General features: G+C 39.4%; 1 protein-coding gene across 1 annotated transcript in view; it reads left to right on the top strand.

Moving 5' to 3' along the window:
* Positions 1-16,901, top strand: part of NUDCD1 (NudC domain containing 1) — a 1,696,974-nt gene that overhangs the window by 739,405 nt on the left and 940,668 nt on the right. Inside the window, exon 4 of the mRNA XM_044065757.1 lies at positions 7,885-8,068. Coding sequence (XP_043921692.1) covers positions 7,885-8,068 — 184 coding nt within the window. The remainder of the gene's footprint in view (positions 1-7,884; positions 8,069-16,901) is intronic.

Here is a 16,901-nt window from a genome sequence, read left to right on the forward strand (position 1 = left end):
CTCTGTCTCATATCGTGCTTGACTTACAAAGCTGTGTCTGACCCAGCTTTGTTTGAAATGCTACATCTAAAAAAATCCCAATCCCTCTGCACCACACACGCCAGAGACCTCAACCTCATTACCACAATCAACAGAACATGCTGGAGGGACAGGTTCATAACCCAGAGGCTGCCCATACTATGGAATAGAGCACCTCACTCTCCCTCTTCATGAGAAATCTTGAGTGGATGGGAAATAGAAAGTTCACCCCAGGGATCACTCCAGTGGCTCTACTCGATAGAGGCAGGATCACTCCAGTGGCTCTACTCGATAGAGGCATTGGGAACTAACGTCAGATGGCACGATGCCAGGGCACTTCTATGGGCTAGGCTTATAAAGCCTCCAGGGCCATTAGCCTAGTACACAGCTATGAACAAGCTTTGCAGAAGTCTTCGAGCTACTAGAAAGGCCGAGATGGATTCGATTCATCGCATCCAACCCATAAGTGAGAATAAAAGTCGAGATGGGCAACATATGTGGAAAGTTATGTTAAGAACAGAACTTCTTTTTATCCAAAGTTAAGAAATAGAAACTTGATCATATTTTCTACTGCAGGCACTGGGGAGCAGAATTTTTTTCAGATCTCTTCCTTTCCATTAGAGGCTGTCACATAGGAAACTACAAGGATCTCTAAGTGCAGTGACAGTTTTGACATCCCAGAAATAATGGAGGGGACTGTCTATTGGAAAAACTGCGGTGGTGGTGCTGCGGTAGCATTGTCGTCTCACAGTAAGACGTTGCCCTGTTCGATTCTCAGCTAAAGCGTCTTCTGTGTGGAGACATGCGTGAATGGGCGTACCTTCGTTGAAGGTTGTGCGTCAGGGCTGGCAACTCGGTACGTAAAAATCTACTGCCAATCATTAGCGGACCGGAGTTCCGCTGTGGCGACCCCTAACCGGGAAAAGCCGAAAGATACAACAACAACAACAACTGTCTATTTGTCTTGGACTACAAATGGACACTGAAGAAAGACCTGCAGTTTAGCTACTTTTTTTGGTTGCAGCTGTATAACTCCTTAGTATAGTGTAAAACGGGCTGTGAGACTCACATAAATGAGGGTCATTCCAGGAAAAAAAGCAGCAGTCCTGTTAAAGGAGGTAATAAGATGACTGTAACTGACACTAATCCCATTATGTGTCAGTGGGCTGGGAATACACCACTACTTTCGTATGTCTAGCATGACTCATATAAAGCAGACTTGAAGTGGATTATGGGAAAGAGAAAGGGTTGAAGAAAAACAAGATCATGTTTATATGTCAAGCCCCATTGGCAACCTTTTCTGGAAAAACATTACAATTCTTTAGGAAGCACTGAAAGTGATAGTGAGGTGTTAAAATAGCTCAGACAACAAACATGAAGTGAAAAACATGTTTTTTTTTATTTCTAGGATGGAGTTTTCCTGCTAAGATGTTGAGAGGTATTTGGTTGCAGTCATCACACATTTTACTCTGACAGTGATCTGAGAAGATAAATTCCTCTGTGGCACTTATTTATTCATTCATTTATCACAGTCAAACTTTCAAGGTGTATAGTCTCAGTCATACAAGTGGTTGTAGTTGGTGGTTACGTGTGTATGTGTTGGGAGGCTGTGTGTGTTTGTATGTGCTGGGGGAATAGATGCTCTCAGCTCTCCTGATTTTGCAGCATTTTTTCTCTTTCCCTTGAAAAATATTTTATTTTATGATACACCATTGAAGATTACAGTCAGATAAATTAGGACATCATAGTTTCATACTTCTTATTGTTCAGAAAATACACGTTTATGGAATACCTCTTACTCTGTTAACTTTTTTTAATGAATTATGATTATATTTAAATGTCAGTGTTTTGCCCCTTAATTGTTAGCTTTGTCTAGAAGTCTTGAACAAAGAAGTTCAAAAATATGGTGGGTGGCATAAAATGTCTCAAATTTCTCTCTGTTTTTGCTTCAAAATTTAGTCTGTTTTCTTGTAAAATGTGTGATGTTCTCAGTCAGTAAGGACTGCAATTGCTAAATAATGAGAGAAATGTGATTGCTAGACTTAATATCCTTCAGAAAAAACATGATAATGCAATGCCTGTTATTCCAACAGCTTTTTTTTTATTTTTATGTAAACAAGAAACATCTTTATTGAATTATCACTTATGACATAGGCAGTCATACATTTATATAAATGCGAACAAACCATATTGGCATATTTTCATTTGCAAACATTATACATCACTTATAATCCTCTGTAGCCATTGTCAGTCGACCACTATATAGCTTATCCAATGTCTGCCTTCTCTTAAACCTCTTCCAAAACATTCTGCATGCATTGTTCCCACAATTCCCATTTTTTCTATGTAATTTGCTATTACTCCTCTCTTTTCTAAAGATCCCACTTCCAGTTGTATTTTTCTGTTACTAAATTCACTACCTCTAGTGTGGTTGGTTTTTACTTTGATTTCCATTTTCTAGTAATTGCTTTTTTTTTTTGGCAGCCACCATAATTAAACTCAGCAAGGCCTTAGCATGTATAATCAATTCTGATTCTGTATCAAAAAATCTTTTCCTTAGTTACACCAATTTTCTCACCCAACATGTCTGACAGAGTTGTCTGCAGGGATTTTTTTAAAAGTCTGCCAACTCAGTGCACTCCACAAAAATATGTTTCCAATTACCTCTTTCTTCCCCATTCCGCCTCCATTTGCGCTCTGCCTGAGGGATTTTTTTTGGATTCCATTTGGGATATAAAAGTACTTATGCAAACATATTCCATCAACTTTTAGTAGATAAAGACAATATCTATCCCTGATTTTGGTCTTATGTCTCATTATTTTTTATATTTCTCCTTTATTCTTAACATATGATTGTGAGAGTTATTTGGTTGCAGTATAGTAGTGAGCCAAAAAGATGAGTTGATGTGTGGCAATTATGTATTTATTCATTCACATGACTGCAATTAGACATCAAAGGTCTGCAGTTACAGTCATACAAGTGTCTGTAATTGATGGTTGCATGTGCACATGCCTGTGTGTATATGTATGTGTGTGGGCGGGAGGAGGGCATAGATGCTCTCAGCTGTCTCTGATTTTGCAGAATGCCTCTGTTTTTTTTTTTGCCTCATATTTCCGTCTGTTCCTTGTAATGTCCCATTAAGACCTCAGCAAGATGTATTTTCAAAAAAAAAAATTAGCTTGATTCCTAGGAAGTTAAAGCTGCCAACATGCCCATGTGGTTTGTCTGAGCATAAACTAGGACCTGCACCAACACTAATTGTTCTGCCTGGGAGAGAGAGATAACATGAACTGGTGCTCAGTTGTCAGTGCTTCTGCCTGAATGCCTGCAGGAAAAGACTGAAGAAAGTGAAGGCATACTTCCCTGCAGACACGGTGGCACCTTTGGGTATCAGCTATTGTGGGTATCTGGTGAATGGTTCCTCATATTATCTCAAGCCAGTGCTGGATAGACAGGAGAGCATAAGGGATTTGCAGGGTAGGCATCTGACGAAACCTTCCTCAAAGTTTTCCTTATGATGACTTTAAAGTACTTGTGTGCCACCTTTTGTCCCACAGCTAGTGAGGAATCCCTTTGGCTGACAAGTTGTACCCTTGGCAGGCACGTTTGGAAATAATTGAGAGGGTTTCAGAACTTGAACATCACTGCAACCATCCACTTCATACAGAGTGGGCCCTTGAGTCCCCCAGCAAAGGCTTGCTTGTAGAACTCAGGCTTGCAGAGTCTACATTTTTGCCAGGCAGAGTTGGGATCTTGCTGTGCCATGTGCAGGGGTGCTCATGACATCAGGTGTGTACATGCACACATGTGTGTGTGTTTTTTGAATATTGCAGAAGCTGATCTCATTGGTGCATGAGTGCCTTGTTGGGCAACTGGTTTATAACTTGCAGAAGATCTCACTCAATGCTGCTGGTTTGTACTTTCCTGGGATCAGGGCTGTATCAGTGGCATCTAGCAAACTCCTTTCATTTTCTCATTATCTGTAGTGCTCAGCATGTGTAAATTGCTGCCTGCTGAAGTTAAGGGTAGTGGAGTGTTTCCCTCTTCTTATCCTTTCCATGGTATTTCTCAGAGTCCTGAGGACCTCATTTGTGAGATTGACAAGGTTTATGAGTCATCCATATGACTTCTTTTTTGGAGAGGTGCTCATGCTGATATGGTCATCTGTGGTCTGGATAGTAGCTCCTTTGCCTTCTCCCCAAAATAGATTAGACCAGTATTTGGACTAGAAGGATGAGGAAGTTTGAGTCTTTTCTCCCTTGAAATCTGTCCAAATGCAGGCTGTTTATATTGCTTGAAACGTCAGGATTCAGCTCTGTCTGCTCCTGATTGATGGTGCTACCCTCAAGAAATCACTCTTGAAGTGGACTGATAGCCCGACAAAGCATGCCAGGGCAGATTCATGTGTTATTTATTCAGTCTGTCATAGCTACCAGAGACCACAGCAATATTTTCGCTTGCCAATAACCCAGTGTTTTTGGATAGAATGGTCAAGAAAGTGATTTCCTCTATCACTTTGAGGCTTTGGCCCCTTAATGGGTAGCACAGTGGCTCAGTGGTTAAGGTTTCTGCTTTACACAGCTCCAGGCTCTTGAGTTTAGTTCTGGTGTCTGGTCACTGTCTTTATGGCATTTACTTGTTTTTCCCAAGTTTTGCATTTGGCTTTATTTTGTTACTCAGTGGGAGATGAACCATTTACAGAATAAATATGTTCTTGATGGCTTTTCAGTGAGAAAAATACAGTGATGCAGATACATCTCTTATAAATCAGATAGAAGTAGCCGATTAATCTTTTTGCTTCATGATCCCGTTTGACATGTCACCCCATATTTCCTTATCCTTGAATAAACCCAATCACTTATCAGTCATTTTCCCCCATAGGCATAATGGCACCATTCTCCCACCAAATGAGACCATCTTTAGGGACTTTTCCAGGGCAAACCTTCTTAAGCTTGTTGAAGAGTCAGCCAAAATTCACAACATTCATCCACAAATGGACCCCACTGAAAGGGATACCAAAGTCACCACCGACTTTTACCAACACCTAATTAGTTGGATAGAGAAGTCAGTGTCTGACTGTCCTAAAATGCAGCATTAAATTCAGAAATAAACCTCACTGGCAGAACTTTTATGCTAATAAACTATATAGCAAAACTAGAAAAGTAATGAAAAGTTGTAAGAAATCCCAATCCCCTTATCTCAAGTCCAGATTAAAACATGCAAATGTGGAACGTAGAAAATGTAAAGAGGAGTAGAATGTTATGGTTACTAAAGGTACCAAAGGAAGGCTTTCTTCATTATATCAGGAAATAAGGAATAATTAACCAAAATGCACCGAACTCCATCATCATAATATTAATAATATTACATTTCTGATCCCAAGGATATAGTTAATACATTTGCAGACAAATGTATTTGTTAACTTTACGCCACCTATTCATTTATGCATTCGTATGTATGTGTGTGTGTTTACCCGGGTAGAGCACTAATTTAAAGCTGATCATTTTTAGGCTCAGCCTGGGCAATATAGTACAACAAATAAAGACATGATAAATGTGCACGAAGGAGCCATGTTGTTGTCCCCACCATCCCCGAAAGTTTAATTTCTCTTGATGTCACTTTAGAACAAAGTTTCAGAATCCATGCCAAAGGCTAAAAATAATACCTTTATAGGACTAGACAACATGACAGATTGCATTCTCATCAGTGCCAGGTATGCACTATCTGAGCCACACCTGAAACTGTTCAGCCGCAACCTTTCAACAGTGCTTCTGCCTGATGCTTGGAGAACAGCCACTGTGACACCATTACACAAGGTTGTCTCTCTTTACAGACCTGGGTAAACTTATCAAACTTGTGTGCACAGCCATGGAACGTGTCATAGCAGAACACATGTCTACAAACAAGCAACTTAACTGATTATTCAGCTTAATGATGGGGGAAGGTTCTGCCTCCTTAACCTAGTAAGCTTTTTTGAAAAGGTTACAGAGATTATGGACAGTGGCCACTCAGTGCATGCTATGTATTTTGACCTGTCTAAGGTTTGTGACATTATCACACATGCTAGTGTTATTGAAGAATAACATAAACCTTTGTGTTTTCCATTGGATTGCAAATTGTCTAGCCAATAGATTCCATGCTGTGAAAGTTCACAGTAGCCTTTCTGAACATAAAATTGGAACTAGGGAAGTATCACGTTTGTTGCTGGACCTTCTCCTCTTCAGTATTTATTTTACAGGCATCCAAGCCAATATCAAAAAATTACGTGGGGATATTGTTAATAAATTAGATATAAAGGAATATGAATGGATTGCTCGCATGCAAGCTGATGCACATCCAGGTTTAAATAAACAGGTAACTCTAAAACCAGTTTTAAAATTGAAGCAACACATGATTACATGATTTTATTTTATGTATTGGAAGTTGCTTTATGGTTTATTTTCTGCCTCTTTTAATTTATTCTTTATTAGTTCTAATTTTTATGAATTTAATTTGCAAGATTTATGATGTATTTATCTTTAATATAAAAATTAGTATTTTAATTAGTGTTGCTATGTGATAGGATGGGCTGTGTCATGTGTTTTATTTTAAATAAATATTTAAATGGCAGATTGTTTTAAACTGTTTTAAACAATGAAGAAGGACTACATGTCTGAAAGCTTTGTTGTTGAATAAACTGTTTTGTGCTGTGAAGAGTGCTTGGTTATTATTATCCAAACCAGTATCCCAGAAGCTATGATTGACCAAGTCTGCTGATGATTGCAAACAAGTCACTGTTATCCACTCATCCACAGATAAAAAACAACTCCAGCAAGGGCTAAGAATATACATATAGTTGGTGTACCAAAAATCAATCGTCAAGCTAAATGCAAAAAAGTACAACACAATAGCACTCACCAAAAATAAAATCTTCTCCAGCTTCATATTTTATAAGTGGTATTGCTATTTCAATAGATGTGGTCATAAGAGACCTGGGTACTTATGTGGGCAACTATTTTTTTCTCAGTTGGTCATCATGTTTCCACCACAGTCAGGAAGTCTTTCTGTCTGGCCAGTTAATTTGCAAGGAAATATCCTCAAGATCCAACAAGGTCATCTTACTGTTGTAACCTTCCCTTATCAGGCCTGTAATCAAATTCAAGTGCCCCCCCTCCCCCTTTAGTATATATAAATCTAAGCATATCGCTCAACTGGAAAGGCCAAAAAAATTCTGACCAAGAAAATTAAAGGCCTTAAATCCTTTGACTCGCCATGTAGATTAGCATGACTTTATTTATACTTAGTAGCCTTACCAACTACTCCAAGGTGACCCATGTCTTGTTTTTCAAGCATGAAAGACCTTATCCTGTTTGACCTCCTATTTCTTTGCAAAACCAGTGGCTCTAGGGACCTGAATCTACATCGATGAATAAAACTTGCTGGTGGTATAGGTTACCATTAATTGACTAAGAAAGTACAACTTGGGTTAGCTTTGATGCTAGTCTAATTGGATGGGTAGACACAGATGTACCCAAGAGTTGTCTTACATGGCCCTTTTTGATTTTGGAAGTGAACTTAAAAATCGGGTTAAGTTTCTACCTAAAAGTATATTTGACTAAGACACCTTTTGGCTTCCTTGGCCACTTGCCTAGTATTATTCCTATGTTCCACTGTGTGCCCATCATTTGTTTTTGTATACTTTTGGTTCATTATGCTGTGGTGTTCCTCATGGTGCTCATTTTGTTGCTAACTAACTGTTTTCATTTTCTCGAGTACTAATTCAGAACTTTTGAATATCCCTTGTTGTATATGGGAATTAATGTTATGATTATGTCAATCACTTAAAATGATTCGTGACTACATTATGTACATTTACTTTCTTGCAGATTATGTTTAATCAGGACCTGGGAGATCCTTTCACTGTTATCTACAGTAACTGCTATGTAAAATCTACTGAGCATATAGTTGAAATCCTTCTGCTTCGAGTGGAAAAGGATGAAGTGGATGAAAGGGGAAGTGGTTTTCATGTCTCTCTAGAGTGGCTGACAGTAACCAGAAAAACAAGTGATGGTAAGCCTTGATTTCTTGTCAGACTTTAAAGTGCATATAATTTCAGTGTGTTAATACTTGCATAGCTCGATGTGTTTGTGTGTGTGTGTGTATATATTTATATATAGATAGTCAGTGTTTTTTTATATATATATATATATATATATATATATATATATATATATATATATATAGATTAAATATGTAGATATACAGTATATATAGATATATATCTATATGTACTGATTTTTTTAAACAATGTGTGATCCTTGGGTTTCACAGCAATTTGAGGAAGGCTGTTTAAGAAATGTTGATCCTTAAGATAAATATTGCTTGAAAAATAAATAATTTAACAAAAGTTTCTACCTGCAAGTCTTACTTTTACAGTGGTGGTTGGGAAGTTAGGAAAGCTGTTCTGAAAGTGCCAGCCCTCTCACTGTTTTATGTTGTGTGAGTACGTTATGCGGAAAACGTGTAGCTGTGGTATGTGTTCATCACTAGGCAGTACAGAATACACAAAAATGACTGTGCAGGAGGCTAGCATACCAGATGTTGGAAGTCTAAACTTTGTGGCAAGATGTGATGTGGAAGTGACTGTCTTAAACCACATTATTTTCTTCATGCAGATTTCATTCATTTAGAAAGTCATAGCTTTACTCATCTATAAAACATTTACTTCTAGTTTTCTTGTGTTGTATTTGTGAATTTCTGTGAATACTTAGCATGAGCCACATATACAAAAAATGCTGTTTATTGCGGGGAACCAGGGCCTCTTCTGGCCCCTTGTAAGCATAATGCAGGGAACCATTCCTGGATGATGCCAATATATGCCAAAGCAGGCATTCATATGCACAGAAACCTCTGAGCAGTTTTGAACAGTGAATTTCACCTACCTGCAAGTTTTGGATGCAAGAAGATACTAAAAAAAATGTATTATTTCTGGAAAGTATGTTTTCTATTAAAATGTGTAAACAGTGTAGAGTTGTATGCTAGATGTAGCTTATGTGGATTTTGTATACTGTAATTTGTGTTAACTGTAACCTTTATAGCTTTTGTCCCTGGGTCTTTGCTGAAGGTGGGATACGAGTCAGTCAGCCTTCCCAGTTAAGTAGAACTAAATAAAAAAACTGTATGTCCTATTGATGCAAACAGGTCTGTGATCAGCTCTAGAGATGCCAGTCATTTTTTTCCTTCACCGGTCATTGCGCACTCTGTAAATTGTTTCCATTAATACTATGTACTCCTTGTATTACTTATTGAGTATAGATTGGTGCAGATGTCTTGCTATTGCATGAATGTTAATCCCATGTCAACTCCAAAAGAAAAATATTTAGTTAGTAAATGCACATGCATTCAGGACTCCAAGCACACCTTTCAACCATTTAGTCCAAGAAATCTGGACAAAGTTAGAAATAATGAGGAAACAAAGGCCCAAAATCTGGGGTAGATTTTAAATATTGCTGTTATAAACTTACAAAGTTGGTAGAATAATAGGTTTTGCATTAGCATGAAAGGATTTGAAGCTTGAAACTCAAATGTTTGTCATTATTTAGTGACTTTAGTCCTCAACATTTTGCCAGAAAACCACAAATTTTATGAGGAAAGAACCAAAATATGAGTCAAAAATATGACTTTCTTTGAAGTTATGGAGTGTTCAGAAGGTGTGACTCCAGACAGCTTTAACATAAAATGTTTGTTTTATTTTGCATGCGTATTTGGAACATGGATTATGACATTTCTTAAGATTATAATCCATGCCCTAAAATATTGAATGTATATATTTGTTTTTTTTTTTTGTATTTTATTTTGTTAATGTGTAATTACTGTTGTAATGTTGCTACTAGACAGCAAGCATAAATTGCCCCCCAGAGGTCCTTTTCTAAGATCCAGAGGGGCAGTAAGAAGCTTTGGTTCCCGAGGACTCAGTCTTCCTTTCAGGACACTCCCCAAGAATCCTCTTCCACAGACTTAGGCAGGGGATTCAATGGTAGATGTTGCCCTTGGGGCAGAGGGCGTCTGCAAAATCAGGGATCCTGAGAACCCTTCTCAGAGAAGCCCTTGCAGGGCTTCTGAGGCACTGCCCGAGTGTTCTGCCCTGGAGGCAGTCGGGGGTCATCTCTGTCTTCACCCTCTAGCCTGGACAACTCTCACTTCCGATCAGTGGATGCTAAAAATTATTTCAAGGGGTTTCTCCATTCCCTTCTCTCAGCCCCCCCCCCCCAATTAGGAACTCCCTCCCAGATATACCACACAGCCAAAGGGAGTTGGCCTATCCTGAGGTCCAAGACCTCCATCGAAAAAGAGCCATTCAAGAGGTCCCAACAGGAGAATCAGGGTCTGGAACTTACTGAGGTTTCTTTTTGTTGTCAAAAAAGATGGGGGACTTGCGTCCAATTCTGGACTTCAGCGGGCTAAACCTTTCTGTTAAGAAGTCCAAGTTCCAGATGGTCACTGTACAGTCCATTCTGCCTGTCTTGCACAAGGACGATTGGATGTGCACAGTGGATCTCTAGGATGCGTACTATCATATAAAGATCGACAAATGCTCCAGGAGACACTTACACTTTTGGTTAGCCAATCATTATCAGTTCAGAGCCCTTTGGACTCACCACAGCCCCCTGGATGTTTACCAAATGTATGGTGGTGGTGGCAGCTCATCTCTGGCTACAAGGTTTCCAGGTTTTTCCATACCTGGATGATTGGTTCCTCGTGGCTCCCATGATGCATCGACTATCTCTGGTGACCAGATATGTCCTCAGTTTATTCCAGCATTTAGGTATCCCAATGAATCTACCCAAGTCGAATCTAGTTCCGAGCCATAATTTGGAATTCATTGGAGTTCTGCTGGACACTATATCAGAGTCTGTAGTGCTGCCTCTCCGCCGGGTACACTCATTCGGGATCAAGTCACTTTTTTTCTGGAGCTAGCATGCCCGCCTGTTCATTCCATTCTCAAAACTCTAGGCTCTATGGCAGCTGCCATTCAGTTGATCATTCTATCACAGTCCATATCAATGATAGTAAAGTTGAATCGGGTGTGCAGGAATCATCTTGCTTGGAGGATTCAGCCTCAGGACCTAATTCTAGGCAGGCCATTTTGTCTTCCCCTGCCCAAGGCCACAAGTGATGGGATGCCTCCCTGCTTGGTGGGCATTTTCATGACAGGATAGTTCAAGGCACGTGGTCTGTTACAAGACCAAATTGCACAAAAATGTCCTAGAGATGAGAGCAGTCCCTCTAATGTTGTAAGCCTTTCAGGAATGCCTCCCTCTGGGGACTGTAGCAATTCAGACGGACAGCATGGCAGTTGTCTGGTATATCAACAAGCAAGGAGGAACATGGTCTTATCCTCTGTGCAGGGAGGTCGAGTGTGGGAATGGATTATGTCTTACAGGCTCTTTCTCCTTGCAACTCATATTGCCGCGAGTTCCAACATTTTAGCTGACAAACTCAGCAGGGTCCATCTTGAGTCCTCACGAGTGGTCCCTGAATCCGTCAGTGGCAAGGCAAATCTGCGACCTCTTTGCATCCCCAATCAACCACAAATGCAGCAATTACTTTTCCCTGATCCCGTTATCAGAGGGGGGGGCACCCAAGGACGCTCTTGTTCACAGTTGACCTCCAGGTCTTCTCTGTGTTTATCCTCCTGTTCCCCTAATACCCAAAATCTTACAGAAAGCTCTTTGCCTGAAGACCTATCTCATCCTCATTGCCCCTTTCTGGTCTCATCAAGCATGGTTCTCCTTCCTAAGGTCTGATCTGCAGATTCCACTTGGCTACTAGATCCTATTCTGGATCTTATTTCCTATCCATGGGGGCTTCCACTTCCCAAACTCTGGACCCTTCATCTAACCACATGGTTTCTCCAGTTTCAGTAATCCTTTCACAGTCCAGGCTTCCTTCCCCAATGAGGAGCATTGTTTTGGCTTCTCAAAAGCCGTCTATTAAGAAAGTGTATTCCAGTAAGTGGAAAAGGTTTTCCCATTTGGGCCAGACAACGGAGTCTAGAACCCTTTTCAGCCCCTATCCCTGATATTTTGCTTTTCTTATCTTCCCTTTTTCAGGATGGGACGAATTTTTCAACTATTAAGCTCCAGATAGCTGCCATCTCTAATTTCCATATCAATAGTGAGCCTACCTTTTCTTCCAAATTGTGCAAAGCCTTTCTGAAAGGAGTTTTTCTTCTTAGACCTCCTATTAAGGCTCCGTCCCCACCATGGGATTTGACTTTGGTGCTGCAGCCCCTAACGCAAAAACCTTTTGAACCAGCTAGTTCATGTGATCTTAAATTTCTTTCCTGGAAGTCAGCCTTTTTAGTAGCCATTACTTCTGCCAAGAGGGTCTCAGAACTTCAGGCTCTGTGCATTAAGCCACCATTCGTGATCTTTCTTAAGGACAGGATGTCCCTTAGAGCAAATCCTTCCTTTCTCCCTGTAGTGGCCTCTGAAGCTAATCTCAGTCAGTCGATTCAGCTATTGGTCTTCTTTCCTAATTATTCTAATAAACGGGAATATATCTTGCATTGTTTAAATGTCTACAGACAATTACATTTTTATTTAAAGAGGACTGAATTGCTTAGAAAGTCGGACCAACTCTGTGGCTTTTTCTCAGAACAGAAACGGCCAGACAGTTTTTAAAGTGACTATTTCCAGGTGGATTGCTGATTGCATTTCTTTCATTTATGCTAGTCGGCATCTAGAACTATCCAGACCAGTGAAGGCCCACTCTGCTAGGTCTGTTGCTACATCATCAGCCTTTTTGGCTAGACTTCCCCTTGATGAGATTTGTGCTGCTGTGACTTGGTCTAATCCTTTCATTTTCATTTTGCACTACAAATTGGGCTTAATATCCAGGAACAGGGCTTCCTTTGGTTCCTCCATGCTCTGGCATATTCTTCCTTGAGGCCACCCAGGGTACATAGTAGCTGGGGACTCTGACACATCTGTGATGAATAATGACACGGATAGCATCAGATAGAGTTATGTACTTACCATAACTTGGTATCTGTGCTATCCAGTGTATTTCTTCTTCACATTCCCATCCTCCTTCCCCCTTCCTCTGGGGGTTCTGACTAGGCTGAAGTGGCTTGTATTTCATGATAAGTTTTTTTGGCTCCTGTTGCAGATTTTCTGCATTTCAGCTATTTTAGCAAACTCGATCTGAGGGTTAGAAGGTAGCAGGGGATTATGGGAAGGGGAGGAACTTGAGCTCTGTATCTGTCTGAGAAGTTGCCGGCTTGGATCCGAGGTCGGATCCTAGACCCATCTGTGATGAATAATGACACTGCATAGCATAGATGACAAGTTATGCTAAGTGCATAACTCTTTTTAATTGTCATAAAACAGTAAATTGATTCATCTCTTTACTGTGTTTTCCGAGTTATCTTGGCACCAGAGGCAGTGATAAAAATTAAGCACTGAAATAACTCGTTTCAGTGCACTTTCTGTATTTTTGAAATATAAGCATGACTTAAAAAACATCCTGAGGATGAGAACATATTTTTAGGCATAATTATTTGATTAGTAACTTAATTGCACTAACTAAATAATTTACCTAAGCATCTAAAACAAACAAAAAAACACCCAGAAGTGAGATATGCTGCTTATTTGCCTGACTATCACTTATTCCCCACATGTTAATAGGCCTTGACAAATCATTCCATGTCCTGGTACTGAGTGCTTACCTGGCAGTCAATAGTTTAATAGTTCCCAACTTGAATGCCGCCTAATCAGTGGAGACTCCAGGTTCCTTTTCTTGCTGGGGAACAGCAATCAGCTGGTGAGGCACATAAGACATTTATTTAAAAAAACACTCAACAACAACAGCCAATAAAGTATAGAGTACGTGATGCATGGTAACAGCTTGCCCATAATCCACTGTTAAAAATGAAAACGTGAATGTCATAATCTTTCAAATCCTGGCAATATTCATAGTTCAGAAAAGCTATTACTTTGTCATGCTCAAAGGTTATGGTTTGGATGAAATATTTGTATTCTATCTACAGTGTAACAAGTCAGGGGTGTAGTTACCAGGGCAACAGAGGTGGGAGAATGTCATGCACAAAGACATTTGTACTGTGGTACAAAGAGAAAAAATGTCATTAACACAAATTCAAAACTAGATAGTTGGACTTTAATTTAACATTCAACATGAAACACACATCTTCCCACTGCAGACAATGGTGAATAGCAAAGTAGTTTATATATCCGTTAGAAGTTCTTTGAAGTAGAAGCAAGAGTGGTCAGTTAATAGCTCCTGGATTAGAGTGATAGTGTGACATCTCAGGGAAAGCGTGGAAGTGGGTCTGTCAGCACTTGGACTAAAAATTGAAAGCATTAAAACATGCAGTTCAGCTAGTTTATTTTGTTGAGCATTTACAACTTTGTTAAAGAGGAAAGAGCTGCTCTAAGAACACAAATTAAGAGTAATATGAGCAAAACAAAATTGAAAATGAAAATAGATTTCAGAAGCAGTGCAATATGCCTATCACTCACATTACTGTCATTCCATTTACAAGGAAGTGTGAAAAAAATGATTTCCTTATGCCTAGCATGACTCTGCATGAAGGAGGGCTGAAGTGGATTCTGGGACAAAGTCTGCAAGATCACTTTACAATGACAGGTCCAGTGAGGTGCAGTAACCATAGCCTCTTAATGATTCTGATGCATTAAAAAGTCAGAATACAAAGATTTAATACCATAACTGAGACATAGTGGCAACCGTTATTTATTTATACTTTTTGCTGACTGAGTTAATCCCACTAAGCCAATGGCATCTTTTCAGGTGTGACCTGAGGTGGTATTCATACTGACTAGGGGGAACTTATCCTGGACACTGGAAAACTTCTCTTCACTTTTCACTAGGTGCCCGTGGTATCCTTTAAATTACCTGAGTTACTATCAAGTCAAGCAAATGGACCTTTGTTTAACATTTCATACAAAGGACGATACACTCAGGAGTGCAGCACCCCAACTTATGCTGCACTGCAGTCTCATCAATTCATCTGCCTGGTGTTGGACTAAAACCCACAGTCTTCTGCATTAAAGGCAAGGGTGCTACCTGTTGTGCCACTGATGCTGTAAAGTGCACTAACTTTGTGTTAATAGCGGCCTTGTGGCATGTGTGGAAGTCCTGCTGTTACTTCAGTTGTTTCCTGTCATTGAAGATAATGCCCCTGTGTGGGCTTTCAAGGATCGAATGTCTGCTTGTGCTGTTCCTTTGCTGGACAAGTATGTTTCCTTGGGGGGGGGGCCTTCCACATTAAAAATCTCATATTAGCAAACTGAAAAGATTTTCTAGTTAGTGCCAAACAACATAACCAGCATCTATTCAGGGCTATTGTTTCTCTGTTTTTACAATATTTGTGAGAGTTGCTGTCCTATGTCCTTTCTTACGCCTCCATCGCTGTTCATTTGTCAGCCATTTCAGCATGTCTGCTCTTGGACCCTCCTCTTTCAATGCATTCTCATGTCAAAATATTTTTGAAAGGGGTCTTGCTTAAGAGGTCCCCAAGAAAACCAGTGGCCCGTTGTGATGTTAATTTTTTTGTTAGGGACAGTAACCCTTGCTCCATTTGAACCAACTAAGCTGGCTTACTTTAAGTTATTAACATAGAAACTGTTTTACTGACTGCTCTGACCTCTGCAAGAAAAGTGTTTCATTTGCAAGCTCTTATGGTGAGTCAACCGTATCTCATTTTCCACATATAAAGGGTTTCTTTGAGAACTAATCCTTCTTTAATGTCTAAAGGGGTATCCAAGTTTACTTTAACCCAAACTATCCATCTTCCTGTTTTCTTTTCTGAACCTAATTACTCCATACCTTGGACATCCACAGGTAACTCAAGTGCTATCTTGACAGAATTACATCTTTCAGATTTTTGGATCAGTTGTTCATTTCTTGGGAAGGTAAGAAAGGACAACCTGTGTCAAAACAGATGATGTGAAGTTGTTCAATCACACCATTCATTCTTACAAATGAGTTTGGAGCCAATCCCTCGGCTCCGAGTTGGCCGCTTTTCACAAGCTCGAGGTTTTCAAGTAGCTCGAGGCCAAGTCCCTATCCCATGATGCTCCCTGCCTCACCTCAGATCTAGTTTGCTGCTGCAACAGATCAGAGTTCGAGAGTGGAGCCCGGGCCAGTATTTTCATATTTCTAAATTTATTCTATATATTTCTATAGGAATTTTTCAGAAAGTGTGTATTTTGCCCTAGTTAACCATAGACTAGTATTTAGTAATTTTCTTTAATTATTTTTTCACAAAAATCTTCGTTTATAGAGCGGCAGCTCTTAGGTCTGTCATTGGCCGTGTTTTAGCTAGTCCCTAACCCCTTTTAGAATCTTCATAACGCTTTATAACTGTAACTTCTTAGTGTGAGAGTATTGTTCTTTATAACTGTTACAGCTGTTTGAATCTTTAACTGTTTATCTAAGAGTGCGGTGTTAGCCTAGCCAGTGTGTTTGTTTGTCTAGGCAGTTTTATATATATATATATATATATATATATATATATATATATATATATATATATATATAGATATATATATAGATATATATATATATATATATATATATATATATATATATATATATATATATAGATATAGATATATATATATATATATATATATATATATATATATAGATATAGATATATAGTTATTTCCATTACGTTATGGCTGATCAAAAGGAGAAAGGGAGAAAGAAGTCAGGGTTTAAGAAATGCCCTAAGTGCGGACAAAAAATGTCCATTACTGATTTACATGCGAGTTGTGTCTACTGCCTGGGTGCAGTCCATCTTCAGGAGAACTGTTCCATTTGTCATTCGTTCAGCAGCAGGGTCTTGTTAGAATGC

Source organism: Protopterus annectens, chromosome 3.part0 (genome assembly GCF_019279795.1).
Source record: "Protopterus annectens isolate FY-2018-M chromosome 3.part0, PAN1.0, whole genome shotgun sequence".
Taxonomy (NCBI): Eukaryota; Metazoa; Chordata; order Ceratodontiformes; family Protopteridae; genus Protopterus; species Protopterus annectens.